At 47.1% G+C, this 20,782-nt stretch overlaps 1 protein-coding gene across 1 annotated transcript in view; it reads left to right on the forward strand.

Moving 5' to 3' along the window:
* The window catches only part of LOC112965720 (gamma-aminobutyric acid receptor subunit alpha-3-like), a 65,893-nt gene extending 45,326 nt beyond the window's left edge, over positions 1-20,567 (forward strand). The window contains exons 5-9 of the mRNA XM_026064995.1: positions 1,635-1,717; positions 6,086-6,229; positions 7,904-8,056; positions 11,651-11,862; positions 20,011-20,567. Coding sequence (XP_025920780.1) covers positions 1,635-1,717; positions 6,086-6,229; positions 7,904-8,056; positions 11,651-11,862; positions 20,011-20,340 — 922 coding nt within the window. The 3' untranslated portion in view covers positions 20,341-20,567. The remainder of the gene's footprint in view (positions 1-1,634; positions 1,718-6,085; positions 6,230-7,903; positions 8,057-11,650; positions 11,863-20,010) is intronic.
* The last annotated feature ends 215 nt before the right edge of the window (positions 20,568-20,782 follow it).

Raw genomic sequence — 20,782 nt, forward strand, 5'->3', positions numbered from 1 at the left:
GCTGGTGGGGAGTTTCCAGCACAGTCTCTTCAGTGCACTCACAGCCAGCAGCAAGCGGTTGTGCAGCTGCTTTTCTTGTGCCTTGCACAGAGCACGGGTCCTGCTTGTCACAGCACCATCTGCCGCTCTGCAACAACCATYGCTGCAGCATCTATCCTCACAGGGCCCAAGCTGGGCAGGCTGGCCGGGCACGAGGCAGCTGGCAGGCGCCCAGCCTGTGTGGCTGCAGAGACCCCCATAGCCCCCATACCACATTGCTTCTATTTTATTTTCCCAAAGAGATTTTTTAGAGTGATTTGGGATGTGCTTGTTTTTGGCCATCAAAACTCTTTGATGCCAACTTTAAAAAACAACTTCTTTTCCAGAATCATTTAAGGTTTGTCCACATGAAAGAAACCCAAATTTTACTTTTTCTGCTTAAACAAAATCTGAATCCTTTATTTTTTTGCAGGGTTTGTTTTGTATTCACCTAAGCCTGAGTTTTTCTCTGTGCAGAATAACTTACCTGAAACTTTTCAGTTTGTTAAAAGGCTATTTTTCAGTTAGAGGAAAGTGGCTCAATAGAAGCTTTCCCCTATTCCTCTTGACCTGACTTTTCCACAAGCCACCTTCAGCCTTAGTTCTGTTCGCTTGCCCTTTGCATCTGTCTGTTGCTCCTGCCACATTTTATTTGTTACTTTGCTGAGCCATCAGAAGTGGTTTCCTTTACTGACCAAACAGATCCTTTAGAGATCATATTTGACATGTCCTGCTCCCCTTCCAAAGCTGCAGGTTTTACAGTACTCCAAGAAAGACCATGAGTTTAGAGCTACTCTTTATTAGAGCCTTTTGCAACAGATCCTTTTATATCTGGCCCTATGTTCTCTAGCTTGCTCTTATCATAGTTGTGCCTCCCTCAAGCAACCACTTCATGACAAGGTATCCCACAGAGATTTGGTGGATGTGTAACGTGCACAAGCTGTCCTACACTCCTCCAGATAGCACCAGAACACACAGTTGTGCATTTTCCTGCATGCATCCTCTGCAGTGCCATGAGCGAAAGGGAAGAGCTGGGGAGAGAGGCTAAGCTGCTTCTCTCCCACCAGCCCCCATGCTCAGAGGTGCAACAGCTGTGACTTCATGACTCTGTTTTCCTCCAGTGGTTAACTTTGTTCAACAAGCCCAGCAACAGTGTGGTTTCCTGACTAAATAATCTATCAGCCCTCGGCTCCTTCCAACCATCTGGAAGAAAAGGCCATGTTCTGTGTCACTGGAAGCCCTTGCTCTTTGCTTTCCAGCCTGGTCCATGAGTTGTCCCCTGGCACAGGTTGCACCAGGCATTAATGAGCTCTTTGTRCACAGTGCATAAGCAAACAGAAGTCCTGGGCTTTGGCAGATTTTCTGATTGCACTGAGTGAATAAAGATGAACTCTGTCAATAGGGTTGAGTTTATAAAATGGGAAAGGTGGCCAGATCTGCATGCCTGCTGTTCTCTCCACAGCTGATGGCCTGCTGCCCAGAGACCCACAGTTAGTGACCACATTGAAGCTTTTGTCGCCTTTGACAGATGCAGGGCAATGATGCCATGGCAGAAGGGCCAGGTGGGAGCCTCCATGGCCATGTGTTTTTGATCATGCCTGTTCTTTGTGTTGTAGGCTAACGATTCACGCAGAGTGCCCCATGCACCTGGAGGACTTCCCAATGGATGTGCATGCTTGCCCGCTGAAATTTGGGAGCTGTAAGTACCCTGATCAGCCCCTGCGAGGAGGTGTGTACAGAGCTAAAGAACAGTCCTTTGTGTGGCTAGTGTCTTCTGGTATTTTATTAACAGTGTTATTAATGATGGCATTATTGTTAATGATAACACGACCAAAGTATTTCATACATGCAATTTCTGGCATCATCAGGAATGGACAGAGAGCATACCTATGGGTGGTTCAGACTCACAGGATGGATTACGCACCTGTGGTTTTTCTGTAAGTTTATTAGATAAGTAAGTGGGAAGAGCAGCTTCCCATTGCCCTCCCGGTCTTCAGTAGGTAATGCTGCCTCTTCAGCACTGCCTCAGCAGGACCTGCATTGGTGGAGAACTCAGAGATGCTTTTCATTCATCACYAGATGATTCCTGGGGCGTGGGACTCAAATTTGGGAAGACAGCGGTGGTGTCTGCTGCCAGGTGTCCTGTCCTGCTTCCTTGCGCCACTCCTGCCGATCTGCTGGGAGTCTGAAAGCTCTGGTTTCTCTGACTGCAGGCTCCTGTGGATCTGGCAAACTCTAGTCTGTAAGGCAGGCCACATGCAAGCAAAAGACTTGGACACTCTGGTCCTGGACTTAACACCCAAGGGTCCTGGTTTAGGGAGGATTTGCAGGCTTATGGCAAACTGAAAACAGCTCTCAGCTTTCCAGATTTGCTGCTGCTTGTCTGCCTGGGCTTCCCCATATCTTGCCTGGGAACAAGGTACCCTCCTCTTCCCTGTGTGCAAATTACATTTCTTTTCTTTTGGTTTTGATCCAAAGGGAGTGAGAGCCAAATTCCAAACTACTGAAGTTCACCATAATGTGGAAATAATTTCCCAGTTCAGCTCTGCAGGTCCTATGAACTAAGCACCACTCTCAACCTACATCTGCGTTAGATGGAATAGTTGCCTACTTCCAGCTAAATAAGCTGAATGAGCCCCCACCACTGATCTCCCTTCTGGACTCTGAGAAAACAGACAAAGCACAGCCTTTCTACACTGATACCTCTTATCCTATAACCATTTCGGATTTGTAGTTAACTAAGGAGAAAGCTGAAAAGTTTGAATGACACCAAGGGAGATCATGTTTATCATGTGCATCTGCTCTCTGCCTCATGACACAAGGCATCCGTGAAGCTGGATTATTCAAAACTACTAAAAGGAAGTAATTTCTTATGCAGCATCTAATTAAATGTGGAACTCATTGCCACAAGACATCACCAAGGCCAGTAAATTAGCAAGCCTTAGAGAAGGATGAATTATTAATGTTAATTGACCTTGTGAGAAGGGATGTTAAACCTCATACCTCAGGCCTAAACTCTGGGATTATTATAAGACTTTCATGAAGGCAGATTACTGCATATCTACTTGCTTATAATGTTTCTTGGTGAGGAAAAGAGATTAATATGTGTATTTCTGCTGAAACATCCCTTGGGGTTCTTCTGGGTATTTTTATTTATTCAGCCTTTGAATGATGGAAGTTTTGACAAAAGCATCTCAAAAAGCTGCCCTTGATTAATATTTGCATGGGTATTTCTAGAGTCCATCAGAATAGCATCTGAGCACACTTCTGGTATAATGGAGTAGGATTAAAATAGTGTACACATTGAAAAGCCCTCCACRATGAGGAGCTGCTCATTTGCAAGAAGTTTATGGTGGGTTAGATTTGTACATAGAAGGGCAGTGCCAGTGTGCCTCTACTTCACCACACGTGTTCTTCGAAGGATAGCTGAATTTGCCTCAGTGACCGCTTTCCAGCGATCCCAGCAAGCTGAATGGCTCCTCAGTGGTGTCCTGACCCCGGGCCACGGTGGTAGCCACACAGAAAGGGAAGGCAGAGAGCTCACGGGGGAAGTAAGGGGGCCAGGCACTTGAAACAGCTTCAGCTGCCCACTTACAGGCCTTGTGCTCACACTGTTCCTTGAACCAGAGGTGCAGTGGACGTGACGGCTTTATCGACCTCCATACTCCCTAGGAGGTGGATGTACACAGCASAGAGCCACTCTTTCTGAGCCAGTCGTAGACGTTTGTACAGCAACTGTCTGACACTAGGGCAGCAGCAGATGTTGCTGGAATTATCTCTACTAAATGTCAAGGAACTGTCCCTGTTTGGATTGTACTAGACTGCATTGCAAGCTTAGGCATTAAACAGAACCAAATAGCTTTGAATTCAAGTTCCCATGCCTTGGCTAGGTAACACCAGAGACACTTCTGTCACAGAGGACCAGATTAATAGACTACAGTATTTTCAGGCGTGGTGACAAAGTGGCCAGCAGCAAAACTGTGGGTACATTTCCTCTGTTGACTGAGGTTGGCCATGGGTGAACCATGATTTGTATGGCAGAGGGTGCTACCCATCAGAGTGGAGGTGCATTGGCACAGCTGTATGAACAAAGCCTGAAGGAGAAAGGAGTTCTCCAGGACTATCTGGAGAGCTGGAAAGAGAGGCTGGAAAAGTGTTGCACATCAAGTGAGAAGTGCTGGCCTGCATCAGAAGTGCTTAGGCAGCGCTGTGGCATGCTCAGAAATATTGGCTGATCATCAAAACCACTCACCCCATTTTTCACAGTGCCCGCTTAGCATTTGACAGATTTACCAAAACCTACAGTGTAGGGATAACAATGATTGTTTTAACAATTTCAGAGCAATCTGTTTGTCCCCAGAAACAATATTCCACAAAACAGGATGTGAGAGATTTCCTGAGCTGAACAGACCTCTTGCTAAACCAAACAGATAATACCTTAATGTCTTAATAGGAGAACCTGGTGAAATAAATGAATGAAAAGCTTCTTGAACTTTGAACGGTGAATTTTGTTCCTGCCTAAAAAGGTGGTACAGAGTGGACATGAGGCTTGGACTTTATGGGGAATCCGTAGCTCCTAACAGAGTCTGGAGAGATCCTATTTCTGAACAGCATAAGGCTGGCAGTACAGAGAGCATGCGGGTGGCATTGGGAAAGGGAGTGGATACAGGGACAAGCAGGGGTTTGGCCACAAATGCTTGTGAATGCTATTGTAAATGTGTATTTTAGAGGTCTTTGCGTATGGCGAGCTGGGGAAGCGGGGTAGAGGGGGGAACTTGCAAGTCCCGGGAGAGCTGCCTCAGCTCTGGGCCCAGCACTGCCTCTTGCAGCAGCTCGGCGGCTCTTGCGTGCTGTCGCTGCAGCAACGTGCAGGCAGGCTCGTCTCAGCGCTTTGCTGCCTGGCGGACTGGCCTGCAGGCTGGCAAGCGGAGGGGCATGCAGGGGCATGCGAAAAGTATACTGGTGGAAGGGAACGCTGCCTCCGAGGCTGAGCAGCTTGGGAGAGGATTGCTTCTGAGCAAGGGTAAAGACTTTTAACTTTGTCTCCTTATCTAAACAGCCTAAAATTAAACCCTGCTTGTGTTTAACCTTTAGTGGATGCATCTCACAGACTTGTTGCTTATTAAGTGAATTAGCCTGACCAAAACAGGAGTGACAGGGACTGGAGACCCTCGGAGGAGCAGTTGCATAGGGGCAGAGCAGCACAGGGAGCAGGCACACATTGGTGCTGGATGCAGGCTGCCTCCCTGGGGAAGAAAGTCCAGGAGCAGAAGGAAGGTGAGTTTCTTTGCGAGGAAGAGAGTGAGGCTTCTGGTTTTAATTCAGTTATGAGTGGGACTTTCCAAAAGACGAAGGGAGTTGGGAGCCTGCGGTCTCCAGAAACAGATTGCTAATCCTCAGGCTTCTTCTTTGGGCAAACCCAAGGATCTCAGCTACCTGGGTTGGCATTCTGCCTGTGACATTGCACCCGAAGCCCAAAGGAGAATGCTGGAGCTGGGGGAGGCCTACCACCATGGGCATTCGGGTGCATACAAAAGGCAGCATGCAGGGAGCTGAAGTTGGAGGGGGAGTCCCATTGCCTCAGGGGAATGGGAGGGCATGGAGACAGCCCTCTGCTTCTTCTGGGAGGACCCATCTACGTGGAGCATCCTTTACCCTGACTCTGATGTTTCTCTTGCCAGCAGCTGCTAGCATGGATCTCCTGGGCTCTGGCCAGGCAGGACTGTGACTGTCTTGCTCCCTTGCAGCCTGCTAGCCTGGACAGCTTCCTGTTTTGCCTCTGCTTGGAGCCAGTCCTTGTAGTGTTAGCCTGTCCAGGGGATGGCATTGCTCTCTACAACATAGCTCTGCCCCTCTCTTCCTTCCAGCTCCCTTCCGAAAACTCCAGCTCCTTCTTGCTCATTTGATTAACATTTTCTAAACTGCCTTTGTCTCTGGCCATGCTTGGCTGTGCTCATCCATGTGGCTCTGAGGAGTACACAGCAGGATTTAATTTGGCTGCAGGCTAATTTTGGTATATTTTAGATCAGCCAGAAGCATGAACCACTTTCTTCTTTCTGCTCTGCAGATGCCTACACAAAGACAGAGGTGATCTACACCTGGACACTGGGGAAGGATAAATCAGTAGAAGTAGCAAAGGGTGGATCACGGCTGAACCAGTACGATCTGCTGGGCCATGTTGTTGGCACAGAGATGGTTCGATCCAGCACAGGTACTGGTAGGACCACAAAGGGATGCCTGGGCTGAGTGCTCTGTCAGGTGGGATGGACCCATGGGCTTTTAATGCCACAATTTGGCATAAATGTAGAGGCAGTGCCTGTAGGCAATGAAACACTGCAATACTTCCCAAGCCACATGCTCTTGGAGAATATAGTTGGGGATGTCTGGGGTAATCACCAAGAGGCAGTAAAGTGCTTAGCTTTCTGTGGCTTCCACTGGGAGAGCCTTATTGCCTATACCCTCTGGAAAATTATGGTTTCAAACATCAAAAAATGATTTGTGGTGTGGAAAATTTGCCCCATCTTGCCCAGCTGGTTCTCAGTACCAGGGGTTCATTTATCTTGGGTCTCTTTTCAGTCCCTCAGGAGAGTTTTGCAGCAGGGGAGGTGAATGTAACATGTTGTTCAATATGATTTTCACTGCATCTTCTTGGACAAATATTATCATAGCTAATAGAAGATTCTCCCAAACAAATGTTTCCTCTGATTAATGACCAATATTAATCATCTTTCTCTCCCATCTGCTGCTCCTCCCTTTTCCTCTGAATCCAGGTACTGGTAGCTTCTGTTATCTTGTGTATTTCTCATCTTTTTTTTTTTTTTCTTCTGTATGCACCAGTAGTTCTTTCATTTGAGGATATTTCCTCTCTGGTACACTTGATTTTAATAGTGTCTGTCTGTAACAACTCATATCACCTCCCTTGGGGAAATGTGGGGAGTCCAGGGAACTAACCATCATAATATCTGGCCCATCTCTGACTTAAGTTGTAGCAAAATGTACAGATGAATAACCTGAAATGGCAAGAAAGCTGCTAAAGGCTCCTGTGCATAATGACTTAGCGGAGCCATGCTCACAACAAAAAGGCACAATAATCCAACAAAATATCCAAAGCTTCAGTGCATCATTCTGAGTGGAGGAATAGGGCAGTGAAGGAAAACAGGGACAGCTGGTCCTTTGGTTTACAGCTCAAACCTTTAATACAGAGCCTGTCCTGATTTTTGAGACAGTTAAAGTGAGGAAGGGTGGAATATTTGCAGAATTGTCATAGAAAACAAAATCCTTTGTCCTGAAAGCCTATTGACACAATGTTAAGATCTCTCTAGGTTTAAGGGCCTTACCCATGATGTGGCCACCTGGGCTGGAGGAGAAAAGGGAGGGGAAGCTGCGTCAGGAGCAAACCCAAGAGGCGCATCTCATACCAGGGCGGAAAAGGGAAGGCCTATGCGTCTTTGTTCATTGGCGTTGACCTGCCTGTGTTTTACCACCATTGGCAGCAAATTAAAGAAGTTCCCAGAAAAGTGCTTTGAAAGTACTAATGCTCTGCCCTCCCAGCTGGTGGAAGCCAGCGTGGGCTTACGCCCAGGCAGGCACCTGGCCCAGCACAGCCCTTGTGCACGCGGCGTGTGCAGTTTAGCCCCAGCAACATGCTGCAGCATGTGTCCCTCTTCCGTACAGCTGTGCAGGCAGCCAGCAGTACCATAAGGTCCTGGGACACACCAGCCAGTGCTAATGTGATGCACAAGCTGCAATTTCATCTCGTACAGATCCAGAGGGCTTGAGAGTTTGCTCAAGACAGACCTTAGCACTCTGGAGATGGGTTGGTGTTCAGCTGGCCCCATTCTGGGAAATAACCACTGTCCTGCTGCTGTGACCCACTGTCTCGCAGGGGAATATGTGGTCATGACTACGCACTTCCACCTCAAGAGGAAGATCGGGTACTTTGTGATCCAGACGTACCTGCCCTGCATCATGACGGTCATCCTGTCGCAGGTCTCCTTCTGGCTTAACAGGGAGTCTGTTCCTGCCCGAACCGTTTTTGGTGAGTCTGTGAGCATGGTAGTATCCTGTCGGGTAGGGAAACAGAGGCACCACAAACCACAGGAAAATGGTGTTTCACCTCAAATTGTAGCACTGAGCAATTCAGTGCATGCAGTGGGCTCTGCTTCCCGGTCYGATCTGTGCCTCCATCATCCTCTGGCACCTGGGCACTCACCGGCAAGTTCACCACCCCCAAAGTCAGCTTGGCCCTCTTGGCCACCTGCATGGCTTGCAGGGCAGTTTGCGCATGCTGCATGGGGCGGTGACAGCTGGGGACAGTGTCAGCGCTGAAAGGCAGCCGGTGGTGYGCACCCTGTGGTGAGGGGGGCGAGGAGCTCATGTGCTGCACCTTGCAGTGACTTCACTGGCTTGTGCTCCTGAGGGTTGTTCATCCTTCCGTGAACGTAGCTGGCAGCAAAGCCAAATGTTCAAGAGCCCTGATCTCCAACACAGACTGGCTAGGCGCATCCTGCTTGGAGCAGGGCTGGAAAGGGGAAGAGCCTGTGAGAAGAGAAAGGCCGAGGAAAGAGACCGGCTCCAGGGAGTGACTACAAGACAAGGAGCAGACACCAGAGCTGGTAATCTCTAGGCCTTGGCTGGCGTCAGTGAACCTGCCAGCCACTTCCCAAAATAGCACCCTGTGTCCTCCTTGTGCTCCTGCTTCCCCTAAACTGCTGCAGAAACACACCTGTGCATGTTCCTGCTACAAGCCCAGCCATAAATATTAATAGTAATCAAGGTGTCGATCATCTGATTGTATGCATTTGGCCATGTCTGCTTATCTCTGTTGGCTTTTGAGCTAGTAATAGGGTAGGCGTGTGGGGAAGCATTTAAGGATCTCCCTTTGAAACCACTGATACGCCTCTGGTCAGACCTCCTCATAACAAATTCCTGGGTTGAGGCGATACTACTGCATTTTGAATATATTGTTGTTTTCTTCAGCTGGTTTCAGATTCCACTCTGAGGCTGGCATTGCACATGTTAATAGCTGTATAGATGTTTGATAACAGAATTCCTCTGTGCTCTCCTGCCAAGGCCCTGAATTCAGGATCTTTGCCCCCGACACTCCTCTGCCAGAGCCTGTGCACGACATTGGTGTAGGGAAACAGGAGGGTGCAGACCAGCACATCAGAAACACCAAGGCAGAGGAGGCAGTTAATTCTCTCATATCCATGGCAGATTCATATCCACAGCAGATGATTGCAGGTTCTGGCTGTGGCCTTGTTTCTCCATCCCAATACTCTGCTCTGCTGATGCCAGGCAGGAATGTGTTTCCTGGAAGTAATAGTGCCCTGGAGATACCACTTAACAGAGAGTATATTGGGTGAAAGTTATCAGGCAGAGAGGGGATATATGTGGCCACCTGCTAATGTTTTTGAATAAGGCAGAAAGTGGTGTAAAAGATCCTAAAGCATTTTCTCTGTGGCAAGAGTCATAATAGAAATATTCCCACAAAATCCAACAAAGGTGATGTCCTTCCTTCTTGACCCCATAATGTGGCTCTTCTCTGCAGGCCTGGGCCTTGTCCCCAGGCAAGGACTTGGAACCAGGACACAGGGAGGGTTGCAGGTTGTTTTGCACCCTCCTAAATAGATTAAAATGGAAACATGACCATTTCCATGTTTATTACTGCTGTGCAGTGTAGGTAGCGAACAAGCTTTAAAATTTGCAATGCACCCCATCTTTGCCATGCCAGCATTGGGCTGCCCTCCCTTCCCCAGTCAGGGGAAATCTGACAGCAATTCYCAGGGCCAAGTGCAGCTGCAGAGTAGGTTGGCCCATGTTTGCATGATCCAGACCCTGAGAACTTCATTGAACAGTGTTAACAGTGGAGAAGAGGTGGGTACAGCCCCTTTAGCACCTATTTTTTGGTCTTTTCATCCAGCAGAATGAAAAAGGGGAGCTCAGACAGAAGTCATATGGGAAACAGGACTAGCTCAGTCATACAGAGGCTCACCAGTGAACTTTCCATGCTTGCCTCTCCATGCATCCTTTGCAACATCACCCCACACAGCTCACACCCCAGCCCCAGTCTGTCCAAGCCCCAGGCAGGCTCCTGCACCAGTTCTGGATGTCCATGCACTCCTGATGCCTGGAGCGAGCCCYTCGTCAAGCATATTTGATTGCCTCTTGTGTTATCCTGATATTTTCAATTAGACAAGTTTCTTCAAGTAGCAGCTCAGGTTCAGCAGGAAAGAGCTGATTGAAAAATTAAAACCTACCTTTGTGAAAAATATGTAAGTTCCCAAATTGGCTTGCTTTGGAGTTCTCGTTATTTTTYTAATAGCAGTTGCTTATTCCATTTTTTCTCCTCAGAAAGTATTATCAACAATATTGCTGAAACTCTTCAATTACCAGGAGTATGGCTTGAAGGAAGTGAAAATTAGTCAATATTTTTATAATGTTTTTAATGCATTTTTAATTGAAAAGTACATTATTAGGGAAAATGGATAGCAATGGTTGCTTGCTTTAACAAAAAAGCTTTAAAAGGTGTTTTTCAACAGATCATTTTTTTAGAGAATTATTGTGACACCCATTCTGGCAGCTTGGGCCACTCACTTGCGCCTGGTCATGCTGGCAGGACAGGAGGTCCTGCTGTCCGTCTAGGTAGTTCACAAAACATGATTTTCAAAATGTTCTGAGAACCACATTGTGTGACAGACTAGTTTCTGCTCCTCTGTGAAGATTGCAAACTCCTCTGACTGTCCCTTCAGCCATTATTTTATTAGTATTATTTTACCATAGTAGCAAGCAGAGGCTTCTCCATACCAGACTCCATGGGAGGGAGCTGGATCTAGCTTCAGGGAACTTTCACTACTAGCGGACGAGGCGTTAGACTCCCCTGATTAATTGCAGGTGTCTGCCTCGGAGCTACGACTCCTTTACAGTGAGCTGAGATATAGTTGATGGAGTTTAGGGCCCATTCACCTCATCCTAATGTGGGTGTTTGTCATTGGTCATATGAATAGGAGTTATTCAAAACGCTGCTGGACAAGCCCTGATTTGAGCCAGGGCTGGACTAGTTGCTGTCTGGTGTTCCCTTCCGACCTGAACTATTTTGTGATTCTATGAACTGCACCACGGACTCATGTTGAGTAGGGCTCCCTTTATGACAGTGGGAACATGGGTCACATAGCTTAGGGGTCGGCACCTACAGTTAGATGACAGAAATGCCAACCAAGTGGTCTGAGGAGAAACTGAGGCACAAAGATGTGACTTGCCAAAGGCTATCTTGCATGTCAGTGACAGAGAAGGGAACAGAATCCAGTTTTAATCCTGGCCTGCATCCTGCCCTCTTATCCTTGGCAATTTTTGTCTCGTGTGTCCCTGTCATGGACATATCATCTCTGACATAGGTGGGGGTCCACACGCAGTGAAGCCCCTGGGCCAGAGGCCTGCCCATACTTCTTGCATCTTTGGCCATGTGTGTGGTGGCGTCTCCTCCTTTGGGGAGGACACAGCTGTGGGCCAGGCCAGTGTGACCCATGACAAATTTGCTTGCTGGCTCTGCCTCAGTAAAGGCAGAAGACAGACATGGTGGGGGGATGATGTGTGTGAGATTTGTCAGCATCCTTGTTTCCCACTGTTTCCACAGGTGTCACCACTGTCCTCACCATGACCACTCTAAGCATCAGCGCAAGAAACTCCTTACCTAAAGTGGCGTACGCGACGGCCATGGACTGGTTCATAGCCGTCTGTTATGCCTTTGTGTTTTCTGCGCTGATTGAATTTGCCACTGTCAACTATTTCACCAAGCGCAGCTGGGCTTGGGATGGCAAGAAGGTGCTGGAGGCCCAAGAGTTGAAGGTGAGCGACATGGCTGAGGCCAGGGAGGGAGGGGGCGGTGAAGAAACGCCGCACGAGAGAGCTGCACTGGGACCAGGAGTGGGTAGCATGCAGCCCTGCAGCACTCCAGGAGGCTGGATGCTACTTACTGGGGTCCTCAGCTCAGGTCTCAACTGCAGCGGTTCTTGAGGGCCAAGGGAGGGAGGGCTTGGAGGGACGGTTGCTGCAGTTAGTTGGAGGGAAAAAAAACAGTCCTGACCGCTCATTTTTTCCTCTGTCCTTCTGCATGACCATTGGCTAGTGGAAACGTGCATGCAGCTCTGCCTATCTTTGGCTTGCTCCATCGATGGTCTTCTCTCTCCTTTCTTCTCCMTGTAACCTGTAAATGCTCCACTCCACCTTGCTAGCACGCTGCACAAGCCCAGACACGCTGCGGAATGCCAGTCTTGCTGATGAAAACAGTCCCACTCCTCTGTGCCCCTGGCGGCGGGCAGCCCCCACCATCGGTCTCCCCAGGCACGGGGCAGCAAGGGAGGGGGTGCCGCTCGTGCTGCGTTACCCACAGCTGCCAGCAGCTGCTGCTTTGTGCACTCGGGCAAAGAGGGTGGGTGGGAAGTGAGCAATCGGAAACAGCAACTGGCAGTAAATTAGTGCCTGGCATCACCCACGTTTTCCCTTCTGGCTTGGGATCAGCCTTTCTGGCAGCTTCCTTCCTGACAGCCACCACTACCCCATGCTCATGCCCCCTCCCGCTGAGCTGATTTAATCTAGGCTGCATGGAGAAATTGCTTACTGTAGCATGCTGCTCCTTGTTTGTATTTATTGAATCAATTTGAAAATCAGCTTTGTCCTTTTCTGGGTTCTGGAGCCTTTATATTTTTCTCCCTTTAAAATTGTTGTGGGACTGTATGCAAATATCTGGCAGAATTGCAGTGCCTTTTGGGAGGACAACACCCTGTCATCACTGGTATGGAGGTCACAGCAGGCGAGCAGAGGCCTAACGGAGAACCACAGCCATCATCGGGTGTTGAATGCCTCTGTCTTGTTTTTTGGACTCTCTCTACCTGTTTGCTTTTGCAGCTGTGGTCTGAGCACCAGGCTCATGGCAGAAGGGCTCCAGAGGAGGCCGGCTGATGGTCTTCCACCTTCATCATGAACAATAGCACTAATCTGGCCCCTAGAGAGATCAGAGGACTGTTTCCCAGGTCAYTGGCATGAGCGAAGGATCAGAGCAGGTCCTCAAAGTGACTATGTCCTTTTCAGGGACAGGCAAATCAGCACAAAGTCGGGATTCACATAGCCTTGGACAGTTAGGTGAACAGAGCCCAGCTGAAAAAATACCAGAGGCTCAAGTTTCAGTTTATCATTAAAAAAAAACCACACACCTTAATTTAGTCCTTTTCCCAGTACTGCAAAACTAAAAGTACTGAACCAATAGGGTAAGACCGTGCAGAAAGCTGGCACTCATGGCAATTGAACAAGAAGAGAAAACAGAAATGGAAATGGAAGAACTCCTTGTAAGAGTATGCTGGAATTGGAGTCAGGCTGGAGAATCAGTCAGGACTCCAAATCTGTGGACACCTTTTCAAACCAACACTGATCTTTATCAGGCCCAAACTAAGGCTAACCCACCTTTGATGTCTCTGCAACTTGGGAATTCTGACTATTCCCCATTCTCTCCATCACTTGTTTTATATCCGCTGCCAATAGTCCTGCCTGGAAGTACCCACTCAAGGAGAACTCCCYGAAGAGTAGTGGGCTTTCAGGGAGTTTGCAGATATGATGTGTCACCATATTTGCCCTTCATATTTATTGCATTGAATATTTCCAGACAGAGAATTTGCTATGCAATGAAGGTGCCTCATTGGCTCTGTTTCAGCCTCTAATTAGCTCTTGAAACAATTGACAAGCCAGGTGGTTGAAACCACAAAAGAAAGAGGAGGAAGAAGAATAGCTATTGGCATTTTTAAGTGTATGTGCCAGCAGTAAAACTACCAGTGACAARCCCAGGTTGGGCTCCTGGAGAGCTATCCTTCTAGCCAAAAGGAATGCTCCTTATTGACGTGATGGCAAGGATACTTACTTCAGGTTTGATTGCTTGCTTGCATGAACAAGAAAAAAATCAGCAGGCATCCCCTCACCTCAAATGTAGGCAGCAGCGATGCTTCCCATCACATTTAAGAGAAATGGCTACCTTGCAAAAGCTGCTGGTCACTGGAAGGCGTTCCTGCTGTGTTCGCTCTATCAGGGCTTGTTCCATCCTTTCCTTCTCCCCTTCATCCACCCCTCCATTTAGACAGGGGATTCTATCGGGCAGAGCTGTTTTGGGGGTAGAATCTAACATGATGGGTTGATCTGGATCACAGATCTCTGCATCAGAATTGATCGTCCTGGCTACAGGCAGTTGATCTATTGGGATCTGGCTGGGAACCACTCTACCCTTTTTCTGCAGTTCTTCTTTAATAAAAGCCAGGCAGATATCACCATAGATCTTACTACAAAGTTCTTCTAGCCCTCACTCTAATAAGGTTTGACTAATGCTTCTTGGAGAATTTCTAAGCCTTTCTTGCCTGCCATCACTAAATCTAAGAGTGGATGAAAGATTTTCCTTTGTTTTTGTGAGACAGAGTGGCTGTGACCAGCTTAGAGGTACAGATCAAACTGGAAGGAAGTGTCTGGGTGCAATGCAGAAAACTTGTTAGTAAAGATGATTTTAAAAAATCATCACCAGGCAGCAGGTGGGAGGTGGTGGTAGTTCAGGGAGGAGTGAGAGGCCAAAGTGAACCAAAGATGACTGGTTTAAGTAGCCAACAAATCTCCATATGTCCAGCATCCTCAAAGGATCCCATTAAAAGGATCCTCTCAGCTGACATCTGGAGGAACTGTTCAGCTAAGAGAGCCACTGGGAAGCTGCCAGCTTACCTCTCAGGAGAGCTTCACTACCAGATGCAGAGCTTCCGACAGAGGGACTGTGTCCAAATGGAGTGAGGCCCTATTGAATCCCATCCATCCCATGCATAGGAATGGCCATCTCTGGAGCCAACAAGGTCATTTCCCAGATGGCTGTTACAGCTGTGATCCAGAGAGATAACCCTTAACAGTATCTTTCCCACTGGAAACTCATGAAACCTGCAGGGATGACATTTACCAGGGAAATTTCCCTGCAAAAAAGTCATGTCTGTTCCTCAGAATGAAGCGTCTTTGGAAGATGCCAACCTAAACCCACTTTCATCTGCAGTGTCATGGCTGTGCATAAAATCTGAGTTAGCTCTGTATCTGTGCTTGTAGGACATTACCCTGAAATTCTGGGAGGTGTAAGATCCAACCAAAAAAAAAAAAATAGAAATAGCTGCAAACAGACACATGAGAACAAGGAAGAACACACTTTGGATGGAGGAATAGTCCTGGATCTTTACCTTTCTCATCTTCAAGACAATAGTCCTGTAGGACACGGTGAGAAGGTTAGGTCCAGGCTTTTCATATACTTTTCACATGTGTTTTCGCCAAGCGGAAGTCACCAAAGGGCATCCTCCAGACCTCTCAACTGATACAGTCATCTTAGTTTGCTTTYTTGTGTTTTGGAAATGATAGACATGCTCACCATTTGCACTATGTACCTTTTCTGCTGACTGTGTTAAGCCAAGCTTTTTGTCCCACCTACTCATCAGTAATTCTGAAATTTGCCCCCTGGTCCAGGTGACTTGGGAATCATTCTTCTTTCTCTTTTGTTTCTTTCCTTTTGTGGCATCTTTGTTTCACTCCCCTCCTTGCCAGTGGAGAAGAAACAGAAGAAACCATCACAGGCCACCATTTTCAACCAGTTTGAAGTGTTACGGACTCACAGAGCGGTTCAGACCCATCTCTTTTTTTTCTGCCTCACTATGGTAAATACGTGTTTGCTGGGACTCTTTCCCTTGACGATAGTGCTCTGCAGGCCAATGTCTCCTTTGTCSCACTGTACCTGCCGTTACCTGTGGCTCCTCATAGCACTACAAGTGATTTATATTCTCAGCATCCTCACAAGACCCCACGTATCATTCTTTGACACCATTTCATCCTCTTTCTTCCAACCCTTGCAGTATGGTGTGTTGGACTTATTGACTCCTTCCAACCTCTGAGTCTTCATCTGGAGATCCAGGCAGCATGAGATCATTGGGCTGAGTTCCACATAATCACAATGAAGAAAAGATGGGAGGGATGAGGGATGCCAAAGGTCACACTAGCAGTGACAGTAATCTGGCATCGATGTAGCCAGCTTGTTAATGCAAGATTGCATTGTTCTGAGCCCTTGGCTCTGCTCCAGGTACATGCATCTCAGTGTAAAACACTTCACTCTTTTTTAATAGGACCAAGCCTTTGGCATGCTGCAGAGGGTAACTTTGGTTGGCATGAGGAAGAAATGACATGTTTGTTGGAACAGCAACTGCAGTTGCTGGGTTTTGAATTATAGGACAAAAGTATGTCAGAGAATAGAGCTGCTTAGAGGACATTAAGGTGACTTTAAAGAATGGCAAGTGGCAGATACCTTGCATTTCTCAGTGCAACCTATGACCCACAGATATTAGTGATGGTGACCCTCAGAGTGCCCTGTCAGAGGGAAAGCGCTTCCAACCGCCTTTTCTGACCAGGGAACAGGCGCAGAGAGAGAAATCTCCAATAGATCATAAGCCAAACCAGTAGTTCCCATAGCTTTAGATGTTTGGACTTCAGCTCTTTGACAGYGGAGCTTGAAGACGAAAAGATTTAACAAAAATACTGTTGTACTTCAGTACGTGTGTTTGTGAAAGAACTTCTGTCAGACCTACATCATCCAGGGAACATATGCATCTCTAGACCAGCTTTCACACCCTTCCCCCTTGGAGAGCAGCGCAGGAAGAAGCTTTGTGCAGTGGCTTGGTCTTCCTGGGCCCAAAGGGGGCCATAAACGCAGGACGTGCTATTCAACATAACCATGTTTTAAATGGGACAAGTTTTTGAATGCAAATGTGAGATTTCCTCCTGATTTTCAGCTCTTTCCTTCAGTTTCAGTAGGAAGTGGAGCCCCTCCCAGGTAAACTTGCTGAGGGAAGGCTGAGGGGTACTTCGTAGCTGACAGCAATAAACATGTTTTCCTTTGATTGTAGCAATCTTGCCTGAAACATTTCATTTATAAAGCACAGCCCAGTAAACTTCAGGCCAAACCATTTCTTCTGACATTTCAGGAGCTTGTTTCCTTGCACATGTGTGCCTTGGTAGGCTGGGGGTCCTCTGGATGCTTTCCAAAGGCTATCCAGGCTCCCAGCTCTGAACAGAGCAGAAAACATCTGTAGGCAGCTAGAAAAAGTCCTTGGCTCTAGCTTCCCAAACCTGTACACTGCTTCCAGAGAAGCCCAAGCTGATGCAGAGACTCTGAATCACACTAATAGGAGCAGTCRCTTGCTATAGCCACATACAGCATTCACATTTGCTTGACTTTCCCCCATTTCAGTCTTCTGTTTTTAAATGCCTTTGGCCCAGCAGGACAGATTCATATTCCAAGCTCTGGGGCAGAAACCTAGCCAGGTTGAAAATGTCATGTCACTGTAGTCATCTTATTCATGTAATGTGACTGATTAATACTAAAATTATCATAGTACACTTCAAATTACATTCTGCAAACAGCAAACAATCTGTTTTTAATTTCATTACCAATTATTAATTATTTTATTACCTCCTATAGCTATGTTAATAAGTAATCATACTTAAGCATACTTAAATATTTTAGAAGGTGAAACATTTTTAGTCCTTTATTTGCTTCTTGTTAGCTATTTAGCAGGAAAAGTTCACCTTCTGTGCAGGGGGTACAAGTTAACATGGCTCTAATGATTGCAGAAATCAGTCACTCAGTTAATCATTAAAGATCATAACAACCCTTCCTGCCTTGCCCGTAAAAGACTGTGAATATGGTCTGATCAATGGTTTAGTCTGATCTGGAGTTTAAAGACATTTCAACCTCCTTCTAACAGCAGGTTAATTTCTGTAATTGCCGGAATTATAATGAGACTGCAGGCCTAGCAATGAGGTTATTGGACAGGGTTTTAAAGACTGCACAAAAGTTGTTTTTAGTGCCCCACTGAAAATCATTGTGGAAAATTCATTTCCTAAGGCAACCAGAAATATCCATGGTGATTGCAGACACATTTGAAGTGGAAGTACAGCATGAAAACTAAAGCCCTGAAGTAACTCTGCTGGGCAGACTGGATGAATTGGGCTTTCCGGCTCCCAGTGCTACCCAGAGATACTTCCTGCAATTAATTCCCAGGTGAGGGTGTGGGATGGCAAGATCCTGCTGGCTGCCCACTCTCCCCTTCTCCAGGCTGAAGCATCACTTTGCACGTGGTTCCCTCTGCACATGCCCCGTGAAGTGCTTCGTCTTGCAGACTTCGGCCAGGCACCAGCCAGCAGGATGGCTCACTCAGAGGTTGTTCTGAGCTGCCACCTTTGCCAGAGCGCCAGGCTCCTGTGGTACCTGGTGATGATTAGACTGGGTCAGACATCCCCAGGGAGCTGGCAGCAGTCTCACCCGCACGTTCATATACATGCAGAACCATGTAAAGCACCCCTGGGAGATGCCTGGCTGAGTCTTACCTTGTGTTTCAGTTGCTTTTGAATAGAAAATGAGATCCAAAGTTACACCTTGTTTTGAGTTTAGGTTTTAGTTTCCCGTCATGAGTCATCGCTGTGTCTAACTCTGGCTCTTGGCAAGGTAATTGCAGTGGACACAGTTTGGAGTACACAGGTGCAGGGATGTGTAGGGTGCCTGTTTTCTGCATATAAATAGATTTGATTTGATGGGCTTCTCTCAGAAGACCTGGATTGATTTATACAATATAGCAGCTGGTCTCAAGTTCCTGACAGCACCAGAAAGATCCCCAGAATGGAAGCAATATCTATTATGACTTCCTAGCCCCTGTCTTCCTGTCCACTCATCTTCATTAACACCTGAACCATCTGTCTTAAGCATCCTCCGTCTTCTGTCAGTACATCATGTCTAATGCATAACTAGTACATCTTTTCCATTTGCTATACAAGCTCTTCTACCTTCAGCATGGGCAGCATGGTTGTCCCCAGAGCCTTGTGGGAAGTGTACATTACCTCCCTTTATTTGAAGCAACCCTTAAATACAAAGGATGAAAGGCTTCCCTCTCTCCTAAAATGCCATGTTGAGCAATCCTGAAATCCAGAGCTAGTGGAAATGTCCTCAGTCTGTTCTGTATCTTACCTAGATAGGTCATGAGATGTTCTAAAGGGGCCCAGAGGCATTTTTGTTGTTGTGGTGTTATATTCTGCATCACTATATGAGGTATTCAGGGCACTGAGGCAGGGTAGGATATTGCCTTATAATATCATGGTCCAAAAATATTGTGATGTTGTTACCCACGTTCTTAAGGCTACTGTCTTTCTCCTACCAAAAAAAAAATATAATCCTCTCCGATGTCTCTCCCTCTCATGTGACCCAGGAAGCAGGCTGGCTAAGCAGAAAATCAAGTTCTTCCCCCAGGCTGACCACACTGTGTCTCATTCTTCTCTAAAGACTACATGCCTGCATCACCTTGCCATGTCTGAACCTTATGTGCAACAGAACACTTTGTCCAGTCGAGGGAGGGACCAAGGAGTGTGTATATCTCTTGAGCCTGCTTTCACTTACACTGACATAGCAATATACTAGCATATGGTATGCCTGCACTTTGCCAGTCAAGGAGTGACCCGTTTTGGGCAGCTACTGCTCAAATGCAGCAGCACACACCCTTTTATACCACTGGTCTGATCTAAGGGGTCGCAACGACGCTACAAATCAGGCTGGTTGGCTTCAGTTATTTCACTTGTGGCAGGGCCTAGCACCTACCTGCCAGGCCAGGACCTCTTTATACTACGTGCTGCCTACCAGGCTTGCATGGATTAGCTGGTGTAATTAAGGAGACCACCAAATCCCTCTGCTCTGGCAGCCGACATGTGGCAGCAATGTCACAGGTTCTGGCCATCTTCTCACTTCATCTTCCTTCCCTTCCACAATGGCTTCTTGAGCTTTTGCTCCTTGCACCTTTCTCCATCTTCTCATCCAGGCAGGCAGGTAAACTCAGAAGATTAAATGTTTTCGGTGCAGTTCTGCAGTCACCTCATCTCTTATGTTTTTTCTTCCACCTTCCCTAGAAAAAAGAGCCTGTGGCATTAGCAAAGAAAACCAACAACACCTACAACATCGTTGGCACCACATATGCCCTCAACATTGCTAAGGACCCTGGCCTGCCCACCATCTCCAAGAGCGCTGCTGCCACTGCTACTGCCACCAACGTACCCCCCAAGATGCCCCGCTTAGAGGAGAAGCTCCCGGAGAGTAAGAAAACATACAACAGCGTCAGCAAGGTAGACAAGATGTCTCGCATCGTCTTTCCAGTCCTCTTTGCCATTTTCAACTTAGTCTACTGGGCCACATACGTAAACCGGGAGTCAGCTATCAAGGGAATGATCCCCAAACAGTAAAACCAGTCACACAAACCTTCCATCAGTGAGCACCATCCAGGCAGGAATTCTCCAGGGCTTTCTTCTTTCCTGTTTTGTTTTATTATTATCGTTCATTTGATATTATTATTATTACTATTAGATCGTTCTTTTTAATGTAAACAAAACTGTGATTTTAATTTAGTCTCATATACATATAGTTTCATTTTATTTTGTCTCTGATGATGAAAAGAAAACAAGGATCATAACAAGTTGCCTCTAACATCATGAGTCTGGTGTTCCYCATCCATCCAGGTCACCTTTGCTTCCATCTCTCCTCCTCCACCTCGTGCCATACAACTTGCCTGCATGCCACCCATTCCCATTCCATGCTACACTCTGCCGAGGCCTGCTGGTGTGACTTGCCGCCCTCCTCCTCTTCTGTGATGGACTGCCCTAATGTGGTGGATGCTCCTGGTGGCTT

This window comes from Apteryx rowi, unplaced genomic scaffold (assembly GCF_003343035.1).
Source record: "Apteryx rowi isolate R43461 unplaced genomic scaffold, aptRow1 scaffold_102, whole genome shotgun sequence".
In the NCBI taxonomy this organism is placed as follows: domain Eukaryota; kingdom Metazoa; phylum Chordata; class Aves; order Apterygiformes; family Apterygidae; genus Apteryx; species Apteryx rowi.